Source organism: Agelaius phoeniceus, chromosome 14 (assembly GCF_051311805.1).
Source record: "Agelaius phoeniceus isolate bAgePho1 chromosome 14, bAgePho1.hap1, whole genome shotgun sequence".
Taxonomy (NCBI): domain Eukaryota; kingdom Metazoa; phylum Chordata; class Aves; order Passeriformes; family Icteridae; genus Agelaius; species Agelaius phoeniceus.
The window spans coordinates 8,408,723-8,425,877 of record NC_135278.1 but is presented as its reverse complement, the minus strand read 5'-3'; the positions used below and the strand labels follow the sequence as shown (position 1 = coordinate 8,425,877).

At 44.8% G+C, this 17,155-nt stretch overlaps 1 protein-coding gene across 4 annotated transcripts in view; it reads right to left on the bottom strand.

The window, feature by feature from the left end:
* The window catches only part of MAMLD1 (mastermind like domain containing 1), a 244,035-nt gene that overhangs the window by 23,217 nt on the left and 203,663 nt on the right, over positions 1-17,155 (bottom strand). For all 4 annotated transcript variants that reach the window (XM_077186220.1, XM_077186219.1, XM_077186221.1 and 1 more), the window contains one exon: positions 8,954-10,666. In XM_077186220.1, the coding sequence (XP_077042335.1) occupies positions 8,954-10,546 (1,593 nt within the window). In that variant the 5' untranslated portion in view covers positions 10,547-10,666. The remainder of the gene's footprint in view (positions 1-8,953; positions 10,667-17,155) is intronic.

Below are 17,155 nucleotides of genomic sequence, written 5' to 3'. Positions count from 1 at the left end.
AGCTCAGCACAGCTTGTGCATAACCTGCATTCACATCTGCATCTGCCTGACACTGATCCAAGGAATTGCGTTTTCATTAATTCAATGACAAATGTTAAATAATTTTGCTGGTTATGCAGAGAATATTATTCATACTGAAGTAATGCATTTACTACTTTCATCCTTTAACACTCCTATATTCCAAGGGTTAAATTGTAATACAGGATTACTTCTTGTTAATGGTAGTGCTTTTCAGAATTATGTACTGATAATGATGATATTTGCCTTTATATGTGCTATAAAAAATTTAACTTTAAAACATGTAATAGAGTGATTAGCCTTCAAAGCCCTAAGAAGAGCTGCTGCATTCTGATTGTGAATTTCTATCAATTATTAGTGCTGGCTGCCTGAAATATCCCAAGTGCTCGAGACAGAAATATTACACAGCCAACAGGGCAGACTGATAGGCTTCCTAAATGTACAGTTTTTGAAAACAGCTCATAATAGTGTTTGGCTTTCAAACCTTAATGTTAACAGCTTTGATGGGACTGCTTCTAATTCGTATTTAAGACCCATTACCTCTTCCTCTAAGCAATCTTCATGAAACATCATTTGTTCTGGGGGGATATTTGCCATCCAGTGCAGCTCTGTAATGGCCGTTAATTCACACCATTTTGCTTGCTCCTGTATTAATCAGCAAACTGTGAATCATCCCAGTGTTTCCAGACTCACAGATGTATGAGAGAATCACCGAGGCCAGTTCAGTTTCTCTCCCCATTCAGTCCCACAGACAATATCAGTTCCTGTTTACAGACACGGCTTTGTTTCCCCCCACCCACACACTGAAATTTCTCCAAAATGCCCAAGGAAAAAAAAAATTAAAAACCCCCACCAAGTTCATTTTACCAGGAAAGTTATTTCTAGGTATAGCATCTGAATCAAAACATGTTTGTACTTTGAGCTGGTGTGCAGGGCTCATGCAGCCAGGCAGGAAGACAGAGGAGCAGAATGGGAAGGCAAAGGGGCTGCTCTGTCAGCCCGCCCTGCTGGAGCCAGGCACGGCATTAACAGCATCCAGGGACTCTCCTACACACTTGTTTGCCTTCATTCTGTTTGCTTCTGCACATATTTTTGCCTTGTGAAATACTGATATAATTTTAAACGATGACAATTCTTGGTAGAAAGCACCCCAAAAATCAAGGGTAGATACCATGCTCTAACAGTACCACTGCAGAAAGTATTAAAATTATTTATTAATTTAGGCATCAAATTTGAGGAAATAAGTAGGGCATGGTTTTAGGGAAGTGAGCACATTTTCCAAAAGCCAGACTGCTTTTAGTTCAACACAAGCTCCCCAAACTGTCATTGAGTAAGAGAGAGACAGAAAATACAGACAACGTACAATTCTACCTTCCAAAAACATAGGGAAAATGGAATGAAGATGTTCTGATATTAATGGGGATTTACAGCACAGTTGAAATGAGCTGGGTGTACAACAGGGTCATGGAAAGCATTTCCTCATTGCTATTCCTCAGCACGCTGGGCCATGAACACACCTTTGCAATGTAAGAATTATGGGTGTGCTGACTTGTGAGTGAGGATGCACCTTACCCATCACTAACCACTCTACAAGTAGTTAAGAATGATACACAGAAGGAAGTTATGGCATTCATCCTGAAGCCAAGCAGTGAGAAGTTTGTCAAGCCCTTCCCTAGATTCCCAGGATGTTTAAAACTTTGTTGTATCAAAGAGCACAGTTGAGAAAATACGTATGCTCAAAACCTTTTGCTCAACTGCTTTTAATTAAAGATTTCTGCATATGGATTTTTTTTTCCAATCTGTGATAATAAAGAAAGTATAATGGGTATGTGGGAGGAGAAAAAAAGGAGAAAATCTGCAGATGGGGCCTAATTCAGCTGATGTTTATCCCAGAACACTTGTGAACCGCTACCAAGCTGTCTGGAAAACCTGAGAGGAACTGTCCACCCTGGCTGGCAGGCTCAGAGGGGTTTGGGTACAACTGATGAGTCAGACATTCTTCATGATAGTACCACCTTCTCTACACCTTTGGGAGGTGAGGTTGTCTCCCATCCCGCACTGCAGGGCAGAGGAAAGCAATTGTCTGTTGCTTAGAGCTGAAAACCACAGAAGTGAGGGGTTTTCAGGGCTCACACAGAATCCCTGTGCCGTGGCTCCCTGTCCTCTGCTCACCCACGGCTCTGTGGCTGTGCCTGGCCTGGAGCAGGGACACAGCTTGGACACACAGCCCTGTGACACACAGCCTGGACACACAGCCCTGTGACACACAGCCTGGACACTGGACGCAGCATGGACACACAGCCTGGACACACAGCATGGACACACAGCCCTGTGACACACAGCCTGGACACTGGACACAGCATGGACACACAGCATGGACACACAGCATGGACACACAGCCTGGACACTGGACACAGCATGGACACACAGCCCTGTGACACACAGCATGGACACACAGCCTGGACACACAGCCTGGACACTGGACACAGCATGGACACACAGCCTGGACACACACATGGACACACAGCATGGACACACAGCCTGGCACAGCCTGGACACACAACATGGACACAGCCTGGACACACAGCATGGACACACAGCCTGGACACACAGCCCCATCCCAAGCACCTGAACATTGCAAGCAGCCTGTCAGGCTGAAATGCAGCACCTTGCCCCAGATTTCTCTGGGGTAAGTCACATTTCCCTGTATGTGTTCACAGCACATGAGCACTGCTTCCTCTTTCTCCACCCTGGACAACCCTTCCTCATCGCTTCATTGTCCTGCACATAAGGAAGAGACGACTTCCTCAAACCCTCCAGCACCCCTCTCTGGTGTTTACAGTACCTCCTGAGCCTCTTTTTTCTTTCCAATTGGATTTTAATTTGTCCAGTGTGAGATTCCCACAGAGTTGTCCGTGTCCTACATGCTCAATTGCTGGCTGAACATTTTCCATTTTATTAAACATGTCATAACCAAGGGAAAGACCTGTCTGGATGGAGCAGCTTTGGTGTAGTGTCCACATTAATTTCAGATCCAAAAGGTGGGTGATGGTGAGAGTGGGAGGATGCTCCCCACACGGTGTTTAGAAGGATTTGGTCTATTTACAAGCTTCTTCTCTGCAGATTGCTTGCCCTAATGATGTGCTGTGTGGTGTCCAAGAGTGCTATCAGCACAACAGAGACTAAACTGGAAGGAATTATGGAGTGCATTAGGCAGAGCAGTTGGAAACATCAGTGCCTGCAAACATCTGAAAATACAAGCTAAAGAAGTGGGAAGGTTAAGACATGGCGTAAAGGGCTCCACTACAACAGGGGAATGCTTTAAAATACCCAAAATGGAACACAAGAAGACAACACATGCAATTAAAAAAAAACCACTGAGAAAGAGCAATGGGCTCAGAAGATCAGATGTGAATTAAGGTTTTTTTGTCTTAATTACTGCACTTCTGAAAATGTTGTATTACTGTTGACACGGTGAGGCCAAACACCCCATGAAGTGAACTTCTGTTGCACAAGTTCACTTCTTACTTTGCAAGACTTAACAGACATTATTTATTTACAGGGGAGGGAAGGGAGAAGAAGGTAGTTGATAGCTTCAGTCAAGCTCCTCTCAGACTCTCTTGAGAAGAGAACAGAGAATCTCCAAGTTTGAAAAATGTATCAACTCACTGGCAAATGCACAGATAAATATAAATTCAGAAATGACCATTCAGGAAGATGTTTTAACATCTGTGGAGATGTCAAACTCCAGGCTCAGCCTTATTGCTCTCTGTAATCCAGATTCATCACCAGCTTCCTTTATTCCCCTATTCAAAGGCACTTAATTAGCTGAAGGGCTTGTTGCTTTGCCTTCAAAAGCCCTCCATCTCTCAAAGGCTTTGCTTTGGTATTGTGCTGGCACTGGTCTTTGAAATCAAATCTGGTTTTCTCTTCACAGCATTGGTAAAAGAAAAAAAAGGTAGATTTTAAAAAGAAGAGAAGAGAAGAGAAGAGAAGAGAAGAGAAGAGAAGAGAAGAGAGAAGAGAAGAGAAGAGAAGAGAAGAGAAGAGAAGAGAAGAGAAGAGAAGAGAAGAGAAGAGAAGAGAAGAGACCAGCAGAACTTCATTCAAAGTGGCTTTAAAAATAAGTTTGACCCTGAAGAAAAAGGGTAGGGGATTGAAGCTGCAGATGAAATCTGGCCAGTACTTTTGATTTTATTAATAAAGCATGATACTGTAATTGTTTTATGCATTAGGAGGATGCCTTGTGACATCTTAGAAATCCCAAATAAAATATTATTTTCCCCTGTACTTGCAGGAGGACTCTGTGTACTCAGATGATGCAGGTTGTGTTCTCTGCTTTCCCAAACTCTTCATCAACCTGCATCAGAGCTTATGAAGTGCTGCTGAGTCAGAACAGTCTCACCTAACAATCACAGTGCACTGACTTTTCACAGGCAGAAATAATCTCCCATAATATATGGCACCCATAGAAATCAGGCCATGGTATTACCATTTCTTCATATTAATAAAAGCTGTATTTCGTATTCCATTATAGTTATTTAACCTTTGACATCTAACCTCTGGGTCAGTTTGCTTTTCATAACAGCACATTTCTTCTTCAGTTTTGTTTCTATATTTAGAAAACTTACGCTCTGAAAGATTTTTTAACTTTAAAAAAAAAGTATATTTAATCTAGCTCAGAAGTTTTGGTGTTTCTCTGCAACCTATGGTTTATTCTTCCTACTCAGATAATGTATTGCTGCTTTTACCACAGTCAAAGAAATACTTTGCTTTTCAAAGGATATTTTAGTCCTCAGCATGTTCTTCACTATCCCATATGCAGTCCACATGTAGTAAAAGTACAGCCACTTTTACTGCAAATAATATTAGTTTTCTCTCTGTCTCTTCCCTTGTCATTTTTTCTCTATCAGTATTTTTGGCAATGGAGATGAAACAAATATACCCTTCACTGACAATCCAGTGTACAAGTCCCTGGATGTCAGCAGGAATGCAGAGAGCTCTAAGAATAGCACATTTGGTTCCTACGGTGCAAGTGGAGCCCAGAGACACAGCATGTCCCTCCCAGACAATGGCTGTTTATCACCTACAGCCCCCAACAAAACAACTTTTCAGCTGTGTTTTGGTTCTCAGCGTTTCACACACCGAGCAGTCAGTCAGCAATCCTGCCCTCCTCCTTGAGAGTTTTAACTCACATCAGCTTGGGCTTGGAAAAGAGATAGCCACCCAAAGGGTTTATTGTATTCCCTCCTGACTCAAACTGGGAATATCACCGGCTGCTTTTCTGCCCTCAGGAGGAGGGGATCCCTCCTTCCCCTGCACCGAGCCCTGGCTCTGCTCTGGCACTGCAGGGACTGACAGAGCAGCTTCTCTGAACTGAGGTGTTGTATCATCATTGCTGAAGGCAGAATTGGGCCCAGGGTATTGGACATTCCAGAACAGGAAATCTGCAAGTACAAACTCTATTTAGACATGAAAATCAGGGAGATGCCCAACTAGTCAACCTGCCTGGGCAAATACAGCTTTTTGTGCACCCAGAAACAGCAGACAGAGTCAAGTAGTGAAGCTTTACCCCTGAAAACAGCCAGTGATACTTCTGGAGACAACCTCTGACTCCGGCATTTACTACCATCTTTATATTTGGATTTAAGAGTCCAGACCTTTGAGTATAATGTCACTCACCAGCATCAGCCCTACAGGAATAAAATGAAAAGCTGCCCATGGCCAGAGAGCAGCGTTAGCCCCACCAGGCTCTGCAGTGCCACACAATGCAAACTGTCAGCGCCTCAATCAATAGCCGTCCGTGGCCAACAATAAAGACACAGTGCTTCAGATGGGGGAGATTAGCCCTATCAGATGGAGCAGAGTGCGGGCAAGACAGGGTCTGGGACACACCGATTGCACTTCAAAGATACATCACTAACTACGAAAATGGTAGAGCTGTGAGGCACCAGCAGTAACCCTGCTTTTGGAATGTGGAGTGTTTGCTTTAATACCCAGTGAAACAACAGCAAAACGCTCACTCTGGCTCTGCGGCTGCTGCTCTGTTCCCCGTGTTGCTGTGCCTGCTACAAGGATCAAATTTCATGGTTTATTGTTCTCCCTCCAACTGGCCACCATCCACATTCTTCTTCTGTACAAAGCTGCACCTCTTGCTCCAAAGAAGAGAGAACTATGCCTTCTTTTTAGAAATTTTAGTCACATTTGCAAACACACACACAGAGTAAGGGGATGACTTTTAAGCACTAAGCAACATTTCAGGGAATGCTGTTATTTTTCTCTGAGCAAATTTCTGTGAATGAGGCTATAAAAGGGCAATTTTCCATCAGAAATTTACTAATTTTTGAGATGCAGTTGTCTCCCCCATCTTCTGAGTCTTTAACATTGTGCCTTTTAATGAAACAACTGCTCATTGCTTGAAAAGTCCTATTCATCACCTGCCTCAGGAGGGAACTGCACTGAAATTCTGCAAAGCTCAAATTCAGCTCTGGATACACTGCTGGAAATCAAAACCACAGTCACTGGGGGTACTTCACTCTAATGGAGTAAAATTGGTACAGAGCAGGTGGGGTCCACAATTCAGTACCATCTCTCAATGTAAATAAGAAATCTACTGCAGACAAATAGATCTCCATGCCAGATTCCATGAAATATAGTAAATATCTCAGACTCAAGAATTCCTACATAGAATAATTTTCCTATGTAATCTTTCTTTTTATTCAGCACTCAGGATCCATTTTCTTTTATGAGATTTGCAGTAAAGTTATCAAAACCTTACAAAATGCTCCACTCCTGAATATCCACCACCTTTCTTCAGCAGCTCAACAGACTGTAAAACTGGAGCACTGTCATCTGGTGTGTAATTATTGGTCTAAGTCTGCCCTGTAAAATGAGGGAGGCACCATAAGCTTACCTAACTAGTCTGAAAATGTAAAATGCTCATCACCTGTAATCATTGTCTTAACTGTCCTTGATCTCTACTGATAGCAGCAAGATTATAATAACTCTCTCTCTGACAGTGAGAATCAGCTGAAAATGCAGCACAGGCAGAGCACCAGGAAAGTTACTCGAAGAAGGAATATTTCGGCCAATTAGACAGACTGACTTCAGGAATTTTTTAAAATTATCTAATCAGTGATGCAAGGGGTTCAGAGGTATAAGACTAAAATGCAAAGCAGGGAAAACTGGGGCATAGAAACCTCAGGAATCCAACAAGGCCATTCCTACTTCACACACTAAGTGGTGAAGCCAAAAAAAAAACCTCAAAGGTTATGGATGTATGATCAAAAGTGATCATGTCACTGTGGTTAACAACTTGCTAGCACTCATGCAAGATGCAGGAAAACACCATGAATGTATTCTTCACCCACACCTTCCTCCAGAGTAAAACATGTGGTGGGCAGTAATTCATGGAACTTCTGCACTTGGCTCCCTTTCAATCGTATGCACAGGCCAGGATCCCCAGCCAGCAAGACTCCACTCTCTGTTTGACCTGGGTCCCACTGAACACAAGCAGGGTCCTCATGTGCCTGGAGCAACAAACTGCTCCGGGTCTTTGTGGAATAAGAGGCCTTCCACTAGTAACCCTCTGAAGAGCACGAGATGTGCCCCCTGCTACCTGTTCTACACAAATCCAGTGAGGCACCAGTCCTGCCCTGCTGCCTGCTCCAGCCGCTGCAGGAAGCGAGAACGGAGGGAGCACAACTTGCAAAAGAGGAGGTGACCCTGAAGAGGCACAGTGCCAATGCACCCCTCAGAAGCTGATATTTAGTAACTATCTCCTATTTCTCATTGCTGTCACAGGACATTTTGATATTTAGTTACACCAGCATTACACCAAGATTGATGAAATCTCCCTCCTTAAGAACCAGTCACTTTGCAGGGAGGAAGGGCAAAGAAGACCTGGCTCTGGAGTGCATGTCACACTTCAGCTCTCAAGCAGATCCCAGTAGAATTTCAGTGATCAGTCTCTGCTTTACTGGGACAGAAGTGTTGCAGTCCTTCCCAAGCTGCTGATGGAGTGACTGTGTGCACAGCTAAGCAGCTTGGAGGAGTCTGCTCACAAAGTGTTGGCTCAGCCTAACAAAGCCTTGGTTTGGTGATGAGGTTCGGTGTTTCCAACTATTCTTCCAAACAAAAAGACATTTATTCCTCACAGCCAGGCTGCTCTCAGACCCGGTCCCCGAGCCCTTCCCTGCTCCCAGGACCCTGTTCACAGCACATCTCTGATCTGGGGTGGTAGCACATCCACACCTCTCACTGAGTCTCAGGGAGGAGGAGGTCACTGGGCAGAAACCAGGGCTGTGCCTCACTTTTGCCAGCTGCATTTTTGCATTTACCAGCTCGATTGGTATCACAGATCACCATGGGTGGGGAATGGCCCTCATCCAAAGCAGGGAATGGCTTCTGGCAAATGCTAGTAACAGGTATTTCAAGTCTGCCTCTTTGCTATTCAGGAGCTGTACTGTTTGACCTGCTGTCCATGAAGGACACATTTTAACTTCACTTCTCACCCCACCTGATCTTTTCTAGCCTCAGAAGCATAACACAGAGATGAATTTGTTGAAGGGCACTAAGATAAAAAGAAGATATTCCCTCTGAAAGGATAACATGAAACATGCAAGGAGATTATAATATAAGCTAAAAGAGACTATCACCTATACAAGTAAAAAAATTACTTTAGAATAGCACAAAGTTCTCCACTAGGCTAAAACAGGCAATGCATGGTGGAATTATGATACACTTTTAGTTGAAGAAATAAATAAATTTCCTATGATAACACCAGAGGTTGTTATTGCCTTGTTCATGTATGCACTGTGCACACCTCAGAAATTTAGTGACGTCGCATTTGAAACACAAATGGAAAAGCAAATTAAGAAAATAAATAATTTGTTATTTTCACATGAGCCATGTAAGACAGAAGAGAGGTTCTCACCTGTCTGCTTTGAGATGGCAGTGTGGCAGCCTGCATCTGCCTCTGCATCCGATGTGGCTGCATCAGCTGCCGGAACTGCTGCTGGAGGAACTGGCTGCTGCTGTTCTGCTGGGGCTGCTGCGTGGCTGGGGACTGCTGCTGCTGCTGCTGCTGCTGCTGCTGGAGATAGTGAATGAGGGACTGCTGTCCTTGTCCTGCCGTCAGAGGGGACATTTTCTGAGTAGCTGACTCTGAGGCAAAGTGAGACAGTGGTTTGGTGTTGGTGAAAGAAAACTGGTCTTGGCTAACAGGGCTCTCATTCACCAGACCTGGCTGTAAGCTACTGGATGGCTGTTGCATAATTATGTTCATATTTTTGGTCTGGTTTGTAGTCATTGATTTAAAAAGCGAGTTCTGCATATTTGTGGGATTGCTGGTGGGAGTGATGTTAGAGATTAATGTACCTTGAGGACTGAAGGGCTGCTGATGCAGAGCAGGGCTCGACAGCTTCTCTGGCCTGTACGGTGGAGAAGGTCCAGTATTTGTGGAGGCCATGCTGGCAACCAGGTTGTTCTGTGGGCTTTTAATGCTGCTGGCTGGCAAGCTGGCTGCTGTCAGAGCAGGCAGCATGGAGCTCTGAGGGCTGAAGGGCTGCTGGCTCAGAGCTGGACTGGAGAGCTTCTCAGAGCCATAGGGGGGAGAGGGGCCATTGGATGGGGTGCTGCTGGAAGTCATGCTTGAAAGCAGAGTGTTTTGAGGACTCTGAATGTTGTTTCCTGGTAAATTATTAGCAGGCATGCCAGACACCATAACATTTTGAGGACTAAAAGGTTGATGGTGTGGGGATGATCCTGCCCTGTAAGGCGGAGAGAGACCAGGAGGAGACATAGTTGGCCAGCTGGGAGCCTGTACTTGTTGCTTGGTACCAGACACCTGCTTGCTGGCTGCCAGCTGCTTTAGCTGCTGAGCATGCCAGTTGGAGCCAGGCATGTTGGGCAAGGGCACTGGGAGCATCGGTGGTGGCTGGTTTTTGTTCTGAGCTGCTGTAGAGATGGGTGATGCAGCAGGTTTGTTTGAGGGAGGAACCTGGAAGTTAGCTCCAGCAGATGATGGTCTCATCTGAGGGGATCCTCCACTGGCTGGATTGCAGCCTGGAGAAAAATCTTTGTTAGCAACATGGTTCTCCAAGTGGGAAGTCTGCGGGGAAGACTTTGGAGTGGTACTTATGTTTGGTTGGGAATGACTCAGACCAAGTGGATCTTCAGCCTTGCTGCACAAAATCTTCTCCAGATCCAGGTCATTGGGAGAAGGATCAGGCATTTTGGTCAGCTCTTCCAATAGATCTTGCAGCTCCTGGTCCACAGACTGTAAGCTGTTTCCTTTCTCGTCGTAATGGACAATGTTGTTGGTTTGCCCTCCTATCGACCCCTTCTGATTGATTTCTGTGTTGGCTGGCACTGAGAACGGGGAGCCAATGCCACCCCCATTTATGTGATTGTTTTCCAGGAGCGCTGGGTGCCCTGTGACTCCCAGGGAAGAAGTGCTGTGACCCGTGGGGAATGGAGAACTTTGCATTTCTGGACACGCCATGCTGGGGTTGGCCCCTTGGCCCATGGCAAGGTTTACATCATCAAGACAAAGTCTTTTACTGTCATTTGGGAAAGCGACATCAGGCACACCACTGGAGGCAGGAGAGCTATCATCTTCCAGTTTTCTTTTAATGGACCCCTGTAACTGTGAAAATATAAAAAGAAGAAGAAAGGATCCATTATTGACCATATTCTGACATGTGCTGAAGCTCCACACTACAACACTGGGTTGGAGATTAAAAAAAATTAAATAATGCAATTAAAAAGCCAATCATGTGAGACAAATTCAATCAGGATTTAAATGTGTGCAACTTCACCGAAATCAAAAGAGTTATAGTCAGACAAAGGCTAAATCTCATGAGTTGGCTTTAAAACAGATGTTAAAGCTACAAAATACTGTCTGTCATGTGAACTGTAATAGAAGTTTTTAAAATAGTTTCTGGTTGCATTTCAATTAAGACATTATACTCCCTGCATAACAAACATGCCAACATTTTTATGGTAACATTTTTTAGGTCTAAATGGCAAATCTGAATGAAACCCTGGACTGAATTTAGTGACCTTCTGCCAGTGACTCGAATTAAATTCAGACCTGAGACAATTAAATTGTTTGACATTCTTTATAGGCCAAACATCTGAAATAACTAGCATACTTTCTAAACAAACCAAAACAAACCAAATTCTCAGCTATCTATCTAAACAGACTTTCAAACTTCCTATCACAGATGTTTTAAATTCCAGAAAGAGTAAGTAACAGCTAAACTTCTTAATTTTTGTTTATTCTTCTATGTCTAAGGCATTGTGAGCTTCATTCTTTTGAAGGATTGCCACTCATTCATAAAAATGGACATGTTTTCAAAATACAATTATATAAATATCTTGACCTACAAGAAATGATGGAGCTGTAAATTCACAAATCTTAGGGAAAAGAAACCTGCCTTCTACATATAAAGAAAGTGAAACTTTCTTGTTCTTGAAGCAACAATGCTTCACATACTATTTCAGCATATGGCAATCTCTTCCACATAAAATCATCTATGGCTTTCAATTTTAACAAGCATGACCTGTATGTCACAGGATTATTCAGACCTTAACATTGCTGCTTCAAGTTAAGGAAAATAAGCATTGTGACCTTGTTTATCAATAGAGGGAAGCAGTATATAGAGAAGTATCTGATCAGCAATGGAAAGTGAAAGAACCCTGGTTCCTCTAAGCCAGCTCCCAGTAAAGCATCTCCCAGCTCTGGGTTACAAGTCCAAATAATTCCCATCATGTAGTGCTATAAAAAAAAATCCCATCTAATAAAAGCTCATATCAACAGAAAAGTCCCCCTGCCAATCCCAGCATAACCAGCTCCACTCCAGGGCTATGCTGCATATGGCCAACTTCTAAATTTTACACTAATTTTTAAACACATTGCAGTCATGCCTCAGTCACTGCACAACTGCAGCACTTTGGTGCTCTCAGACAACAGTGTCACAGCACTGCCAGCACAGGGGGGACACACCAAGTGCAGCTCCTCTGCACTGTGCAGACAGCTGATGTCCCCCCTACCTTCAGCCCATCTCCAGGCAGCCCCACAAACGTGTATGGCTCTGACCTGGAACATGGCTCACCCAGCTGCTCTCACACCTCTCATCACTTATTTCTAAAGTGGTGGCCAGAGGGACAGTGGCAGATTTGTGCCCACGGTTGCTGAGGGTGTAGATGCAGTTTGGGATTAGTATCAGACGTTGCCATGCTGGTATCCAGTTTACAGAGACATTTGGAAGGGAGTGAGGGGATACGAGCTGGTTGTACATGACCATCATGGCAGGTCTGCAGACTACAGGGAGCTGCTGAACAGCTTTTAGGTGGTGTTCATCTACCCTCCATCACCAGACACAGCAGCTTTGGCACAGTGGCAAAGAGACCTTTGGGTGTTTTCCCTTTGCTCCCCAAGAGTTGTCCCCTACAGAGTTATTAGTGCTTGTCTCTGGTGCTCTCCAGTCACATTGCTTCAACATGGACTGTGCTCAAAAACCACAGGTGGGAGAAGTGAGGAGAGCTGCTTCCAGTGCACATTGTCTGGTTACCTGAGAGCCTCTCTGGGCAGCAGTGTCTGTGCTGGGCCAGGCTTGCTGCTCTGTGAGAGCCTGTCCCAGTGTCACAGCCAGACACTGCTGCACAGCAGACATTTGCTGATGAGGCCAAAATTTGCTTAGCTTTAGGAAATGGAACCAGGCCTAAATCTTCTCCCAAATGTTAGTCTAATGATGGATGAAATAGTTTTCCTTCATTTTCTCTGCTAAAATTAAGCCAGAGCTGCATGTTTCAACAGATGTTGCCCTGTGTAGGCTGCAACATGTTGGTAGAGACTACCTACATATATTTAAAACTCAGACGTGTATGGAGGGTATTTACAGGGGCTTCACACATCCAAAACAAACAGAGTGTGCTCCCAAGTTGCACCCTGGGAACCTTCAGGCAGGAAGTGGTGGGGGATCTCCCACCCTTGGCCAGCTGACATGCTGGCATGCATGTCCTTGCCAGCTCTTCCTTTGCCATAGGACATTCCTATGCTCTGAGTTACCAGGGAAAAATGTGGGCTTTCTAAACACTCTGAAAAACAGTTCTTTAACTGCTGCACTGGGGAATAAGTGTGATGGGAAAACAAAACTTCATTTCCCTATGACTGTTACTAGATATAAACAGATAAAATAAGGCCATAGCTTTCTGATGGCACAGGTATTCCAAAACTGGGACAGGACTTTTAAATAGGATGCTGTTGCTTAGCCCTCCTGAGAAGATTTGCTGTAGGAGAGGCAGTGAAATTAGCTGGGTGTCATGTTCTCTTGAAAAGCAAGATTCCTGTTTCCCAGGTGAGTATTGCATAAGTACCATAAAATCCAGAAGACCAATTTCTCCCAGTGCAGGCAGGTATAACTCCACAGAATTTAGTAACATTGCTTTTGCTTAAGATAGATTTGACTACAGCCCCAAACTTGAGAGAGAAAGATACGCTCCTTAAAGCAGCTAAGCAAATCACAGAATAATTTTGGTTAAAAGGGACACTTGGGTGCCATCATCCTTCTGCTTCAAGCACATCACCAATGTAAAAAATAGACCATAGTCACCGGGCACTTCAGTATGAAGTTTCCATCATAAACAGAAATCCGTCCTTGCTCTGGCTGAGAGGTTGTTTTCAGTGTTCCCCACTGACACCTCAGTGGCTGTCTCTCCCACACAGCAGGCTCTGGGCTGGTGCTGGCTGTGAGGAGCCCCAGCTCCCAGGGGCTGCTCTCCATGCACGTGCTGCTGTGGCAGCCCTGACCAGTGCAGGGGACAGGAACACATTCAATGCTACTGGGACATGACTGGCTCAGACACGCCAACCACAGTGGTGGCAGGAGAGCATCAACAAGGCACTACAACTTTTGGGATCAGGAGGTCCTGACCTCACTAATTCAAGAAGCTGTTTGCTGCAGAACATTCCTTCATCTGGTTCCAGATTCCCCAAGAAGGACCTGGTTTTTTTCCAACTCTTTCTCCTCTTCTTTTTTTTACACAATTTGACAAAATCAACAGAAAAGAGAAGAACACCAAAGCATGCTCTTCCCCTTTCTCTGCTGATTAGCATATTGGGCAGTTCTGTTTCAAATTGAATACCTGAGAAATGACTGGAAATTTAGAAATGCATCACACACACACACTCTCCTGAGCTGGCTGGAGGCTGCCTATGGCTCAGTATGGGAAAGCTTCATTCACATGTGCAAGCAAGGACGAAGCAGACAAGCAACAAAGGGGCTCTTGTGACATTGTCAAAATGCATTAAAATGCACTGGCATGCACAGGCTAACTTCTGTTTGGGAATACCTGGGAAACAAAGGCAGCTCTCCGATTCAGGGCATATCCGATTGTGAGTTCTCCATTACCTCAGGTTTGCTTTTAGCAGTGATCCCAGCACTCCTGTCCTCTCCAAACCAGCAGGCTGTCCTTCTGGGAAGGACCAAGTCACGCAGGAGCAACGCTGCTGGCTCGACATGGCAGCACAACCAGAATAAATAATAACTGTTTACGCTGCTGTGTCCACAGAAGCTGCACAGCTGTGGTTACAAACAGCTAATTTGTCACACGCTCCCTCCCTGCACCAAACTGATTCCCTCCATGTGGGCAGAGCACTCCACAGCTTCTCTTGTGCAAGGAGGGAAAGGCAGCCTCAGCAGGAGAAGCCAGTCCTTGGCTGTGCCCTCCTCGAGCTGGGCTTGCTGTGAGGGTGACCTTGGGCATCAGGAGGTGGTGCTGGCCCTGAGGAACTCACTGCTACTCAATGAAGGGACAAAGGAAGGCAGGAAGTGGCCAAAACTGAAGCAGAGTGATCAAATTGTTAGTCAATAAATACTGTGATGGTTCCATTGGATTTTAATAACCAACCACACATGGGCATCTCTGGACTGGCTCCCTGCTTTGCCAGCACTCAGAGCCTTTCTTCTCTTGTAAGATGTCAGCTGTCCTCAGCTGCTGCTCCAGCTCTCCCCTGAGCCAGGCTGCCCCATGGCTCTGCTGACAGCCCCTGCTAATTCTCCTCCTGGAACTCATGCCTTCCTTCAGCTGCAGGGAAGGAGCACCTGCATCCTACACTGGAGAGCCTTGTTTCTCCAGCCTCACAACTGACCCCTCCACCAGAAACAAGCCACCTCTAACCAGAGATTCCTATTTAGGCCAACAGAAATGAGAGAGGAAAAACATTAGGCAAGGTATTTCAGTGCCTCTTCCTGTGCCTGCAGCCTGTCAGAGAGTCAAGCCTTGATTTACAACAACCGCAGGGTGCTGATTATTGATCTGCACCATCCCACCCCACGCCCTGCCACGGACAGATCCAACCTACAGCAGTGATTCCCACACCTACACAGCCTCTTGGAGTGAGCACTGAGACCAGAGGGCTGCTGCCATCCACACCCTCCCCCAGCAGCTGCCCTGAGTCCAGAGCATGGCCAGAGACTCTCCTGATTTAATAAACTGATGTTCATGGATCCATGCCTGGGAGATCCAGAATGGGAGTCAGATAACCTTCTTTCACTAAGAGCCTCAAGACCCTTGTAACCTTGGGAAATTCCATGTGTTGGTTTTTCTGTTTGTTTCATTGAGGAAAAGAAATTATTGTAAAAGGAGATGGGGCAGGTGGGGAAGACATCAGTCTCACCACAGATCCTGAGATTTGCTAATGTGGTGGCAGCTTTGCACAAAGCCTTTCAGAGCAAAACACCTTGGGAATCCAGGTCACTGACAGGCTGCTAAGATCTGGCATATCTGAATTATTTTGACAGATAGAGCACGTTTAATTTTTGGTGGAAGGACTGAGCAAGGCAGAAGCCTGAGATAAACAGAAGTATTTTCCCCCCAGTATCTTCTCAAGGCATATTGCAAACTGTTCCCTCTGCAAAGTATAAAACCTGAGTCTAAGGTTTGCTTAACTGAACTGACCAGAGAATCTATCAGTCTCTGTCTCTTCCAAGCACTAGACACTGCCAAAACTGGAAGTATGTATTTGCCAGAGGCAAACTGTTTGCAGCATTCAGCGATCAAGACTTCAGCCTCTGTGGCTTCAACAAGCTTCAGCGAGACCTATCTGCCCATCAGCCCAAAATGTTTCTATCTGTTCTGACAAAAACAGTCATGCAATGAGAAAATGGAACTGGCAATTTTCCATAGAAAACAAGAAAACTTCACTTTTTTTTTTCTCCTGTGCCTTAAATTCACAGTTTGGAAAGTTTTGTGCTCTCTATTGCTCATTTATCCACACTCTAGACGGATTTTACTGTCCTGCTAATATTTAGGGACAGTTGGTGAAAAAGAAGTGAGAATGTGCCTGTGTGTTTAAAGGCTGGAAAGTGGATCTGATACAAAATATTACCTTTTAAATAGCAGCAGTTACTTGCAGCCCCTCTGTGCTGGGTAGTAGGCTGGCTTGTACATGAACAGCAAACCCCAAATGCTTCTGGGCAACAATCCCACTCCAGTACAGCAGGACCTGGCACTGCAGTAAGTGCATTTAGCACATCTGTAGGTTTCTGTTTGTGCATGCTGGCTGCAGTTTGGTAAAAGACACTCACATTATACACCTGAATCCAAGAAAAATTGCCTCCTGCTGACCAGTGAGCAGCCAAAGCAGTACCTGACTACAAGAAACATAAACTACATTTTATCAAAGTCATATCTCAGGCTACAAGGAGAACTCAAGGAGGCTCAAGCAATTAAAACTACCACTCACTTTCTCCAGACTAAGATTAAAAATAAGCTAAAATCAGATTCTTCCTACTATGTTGGGCTGTTTGACCCTTCTGATTTCAAGCAATTTGAGCATGGATGGACATTAGGTTGTCATTTTACAGTGCAAGGAAATAGGTCACAATGCAATTCCAAGCCACCAAAGGAATGCACCAGTGTGCTTAAAAATTGCAATTCCCCAATTTTTCAGGTAAGGAGTACCAGAGTAAAGTCCACTTTGGTCTGTTGGGTACTTGCAGACTGCAAAGGTGGCAGATTTGTTTGTAATGAGGTGTGGTGGTAGAGAAAGGATTATGAATAGGGAAAATTCACAGGGTGGATTTCCTTCTATTCATCATGCTCATAGAAATAGGCAACTGGAAGGGAG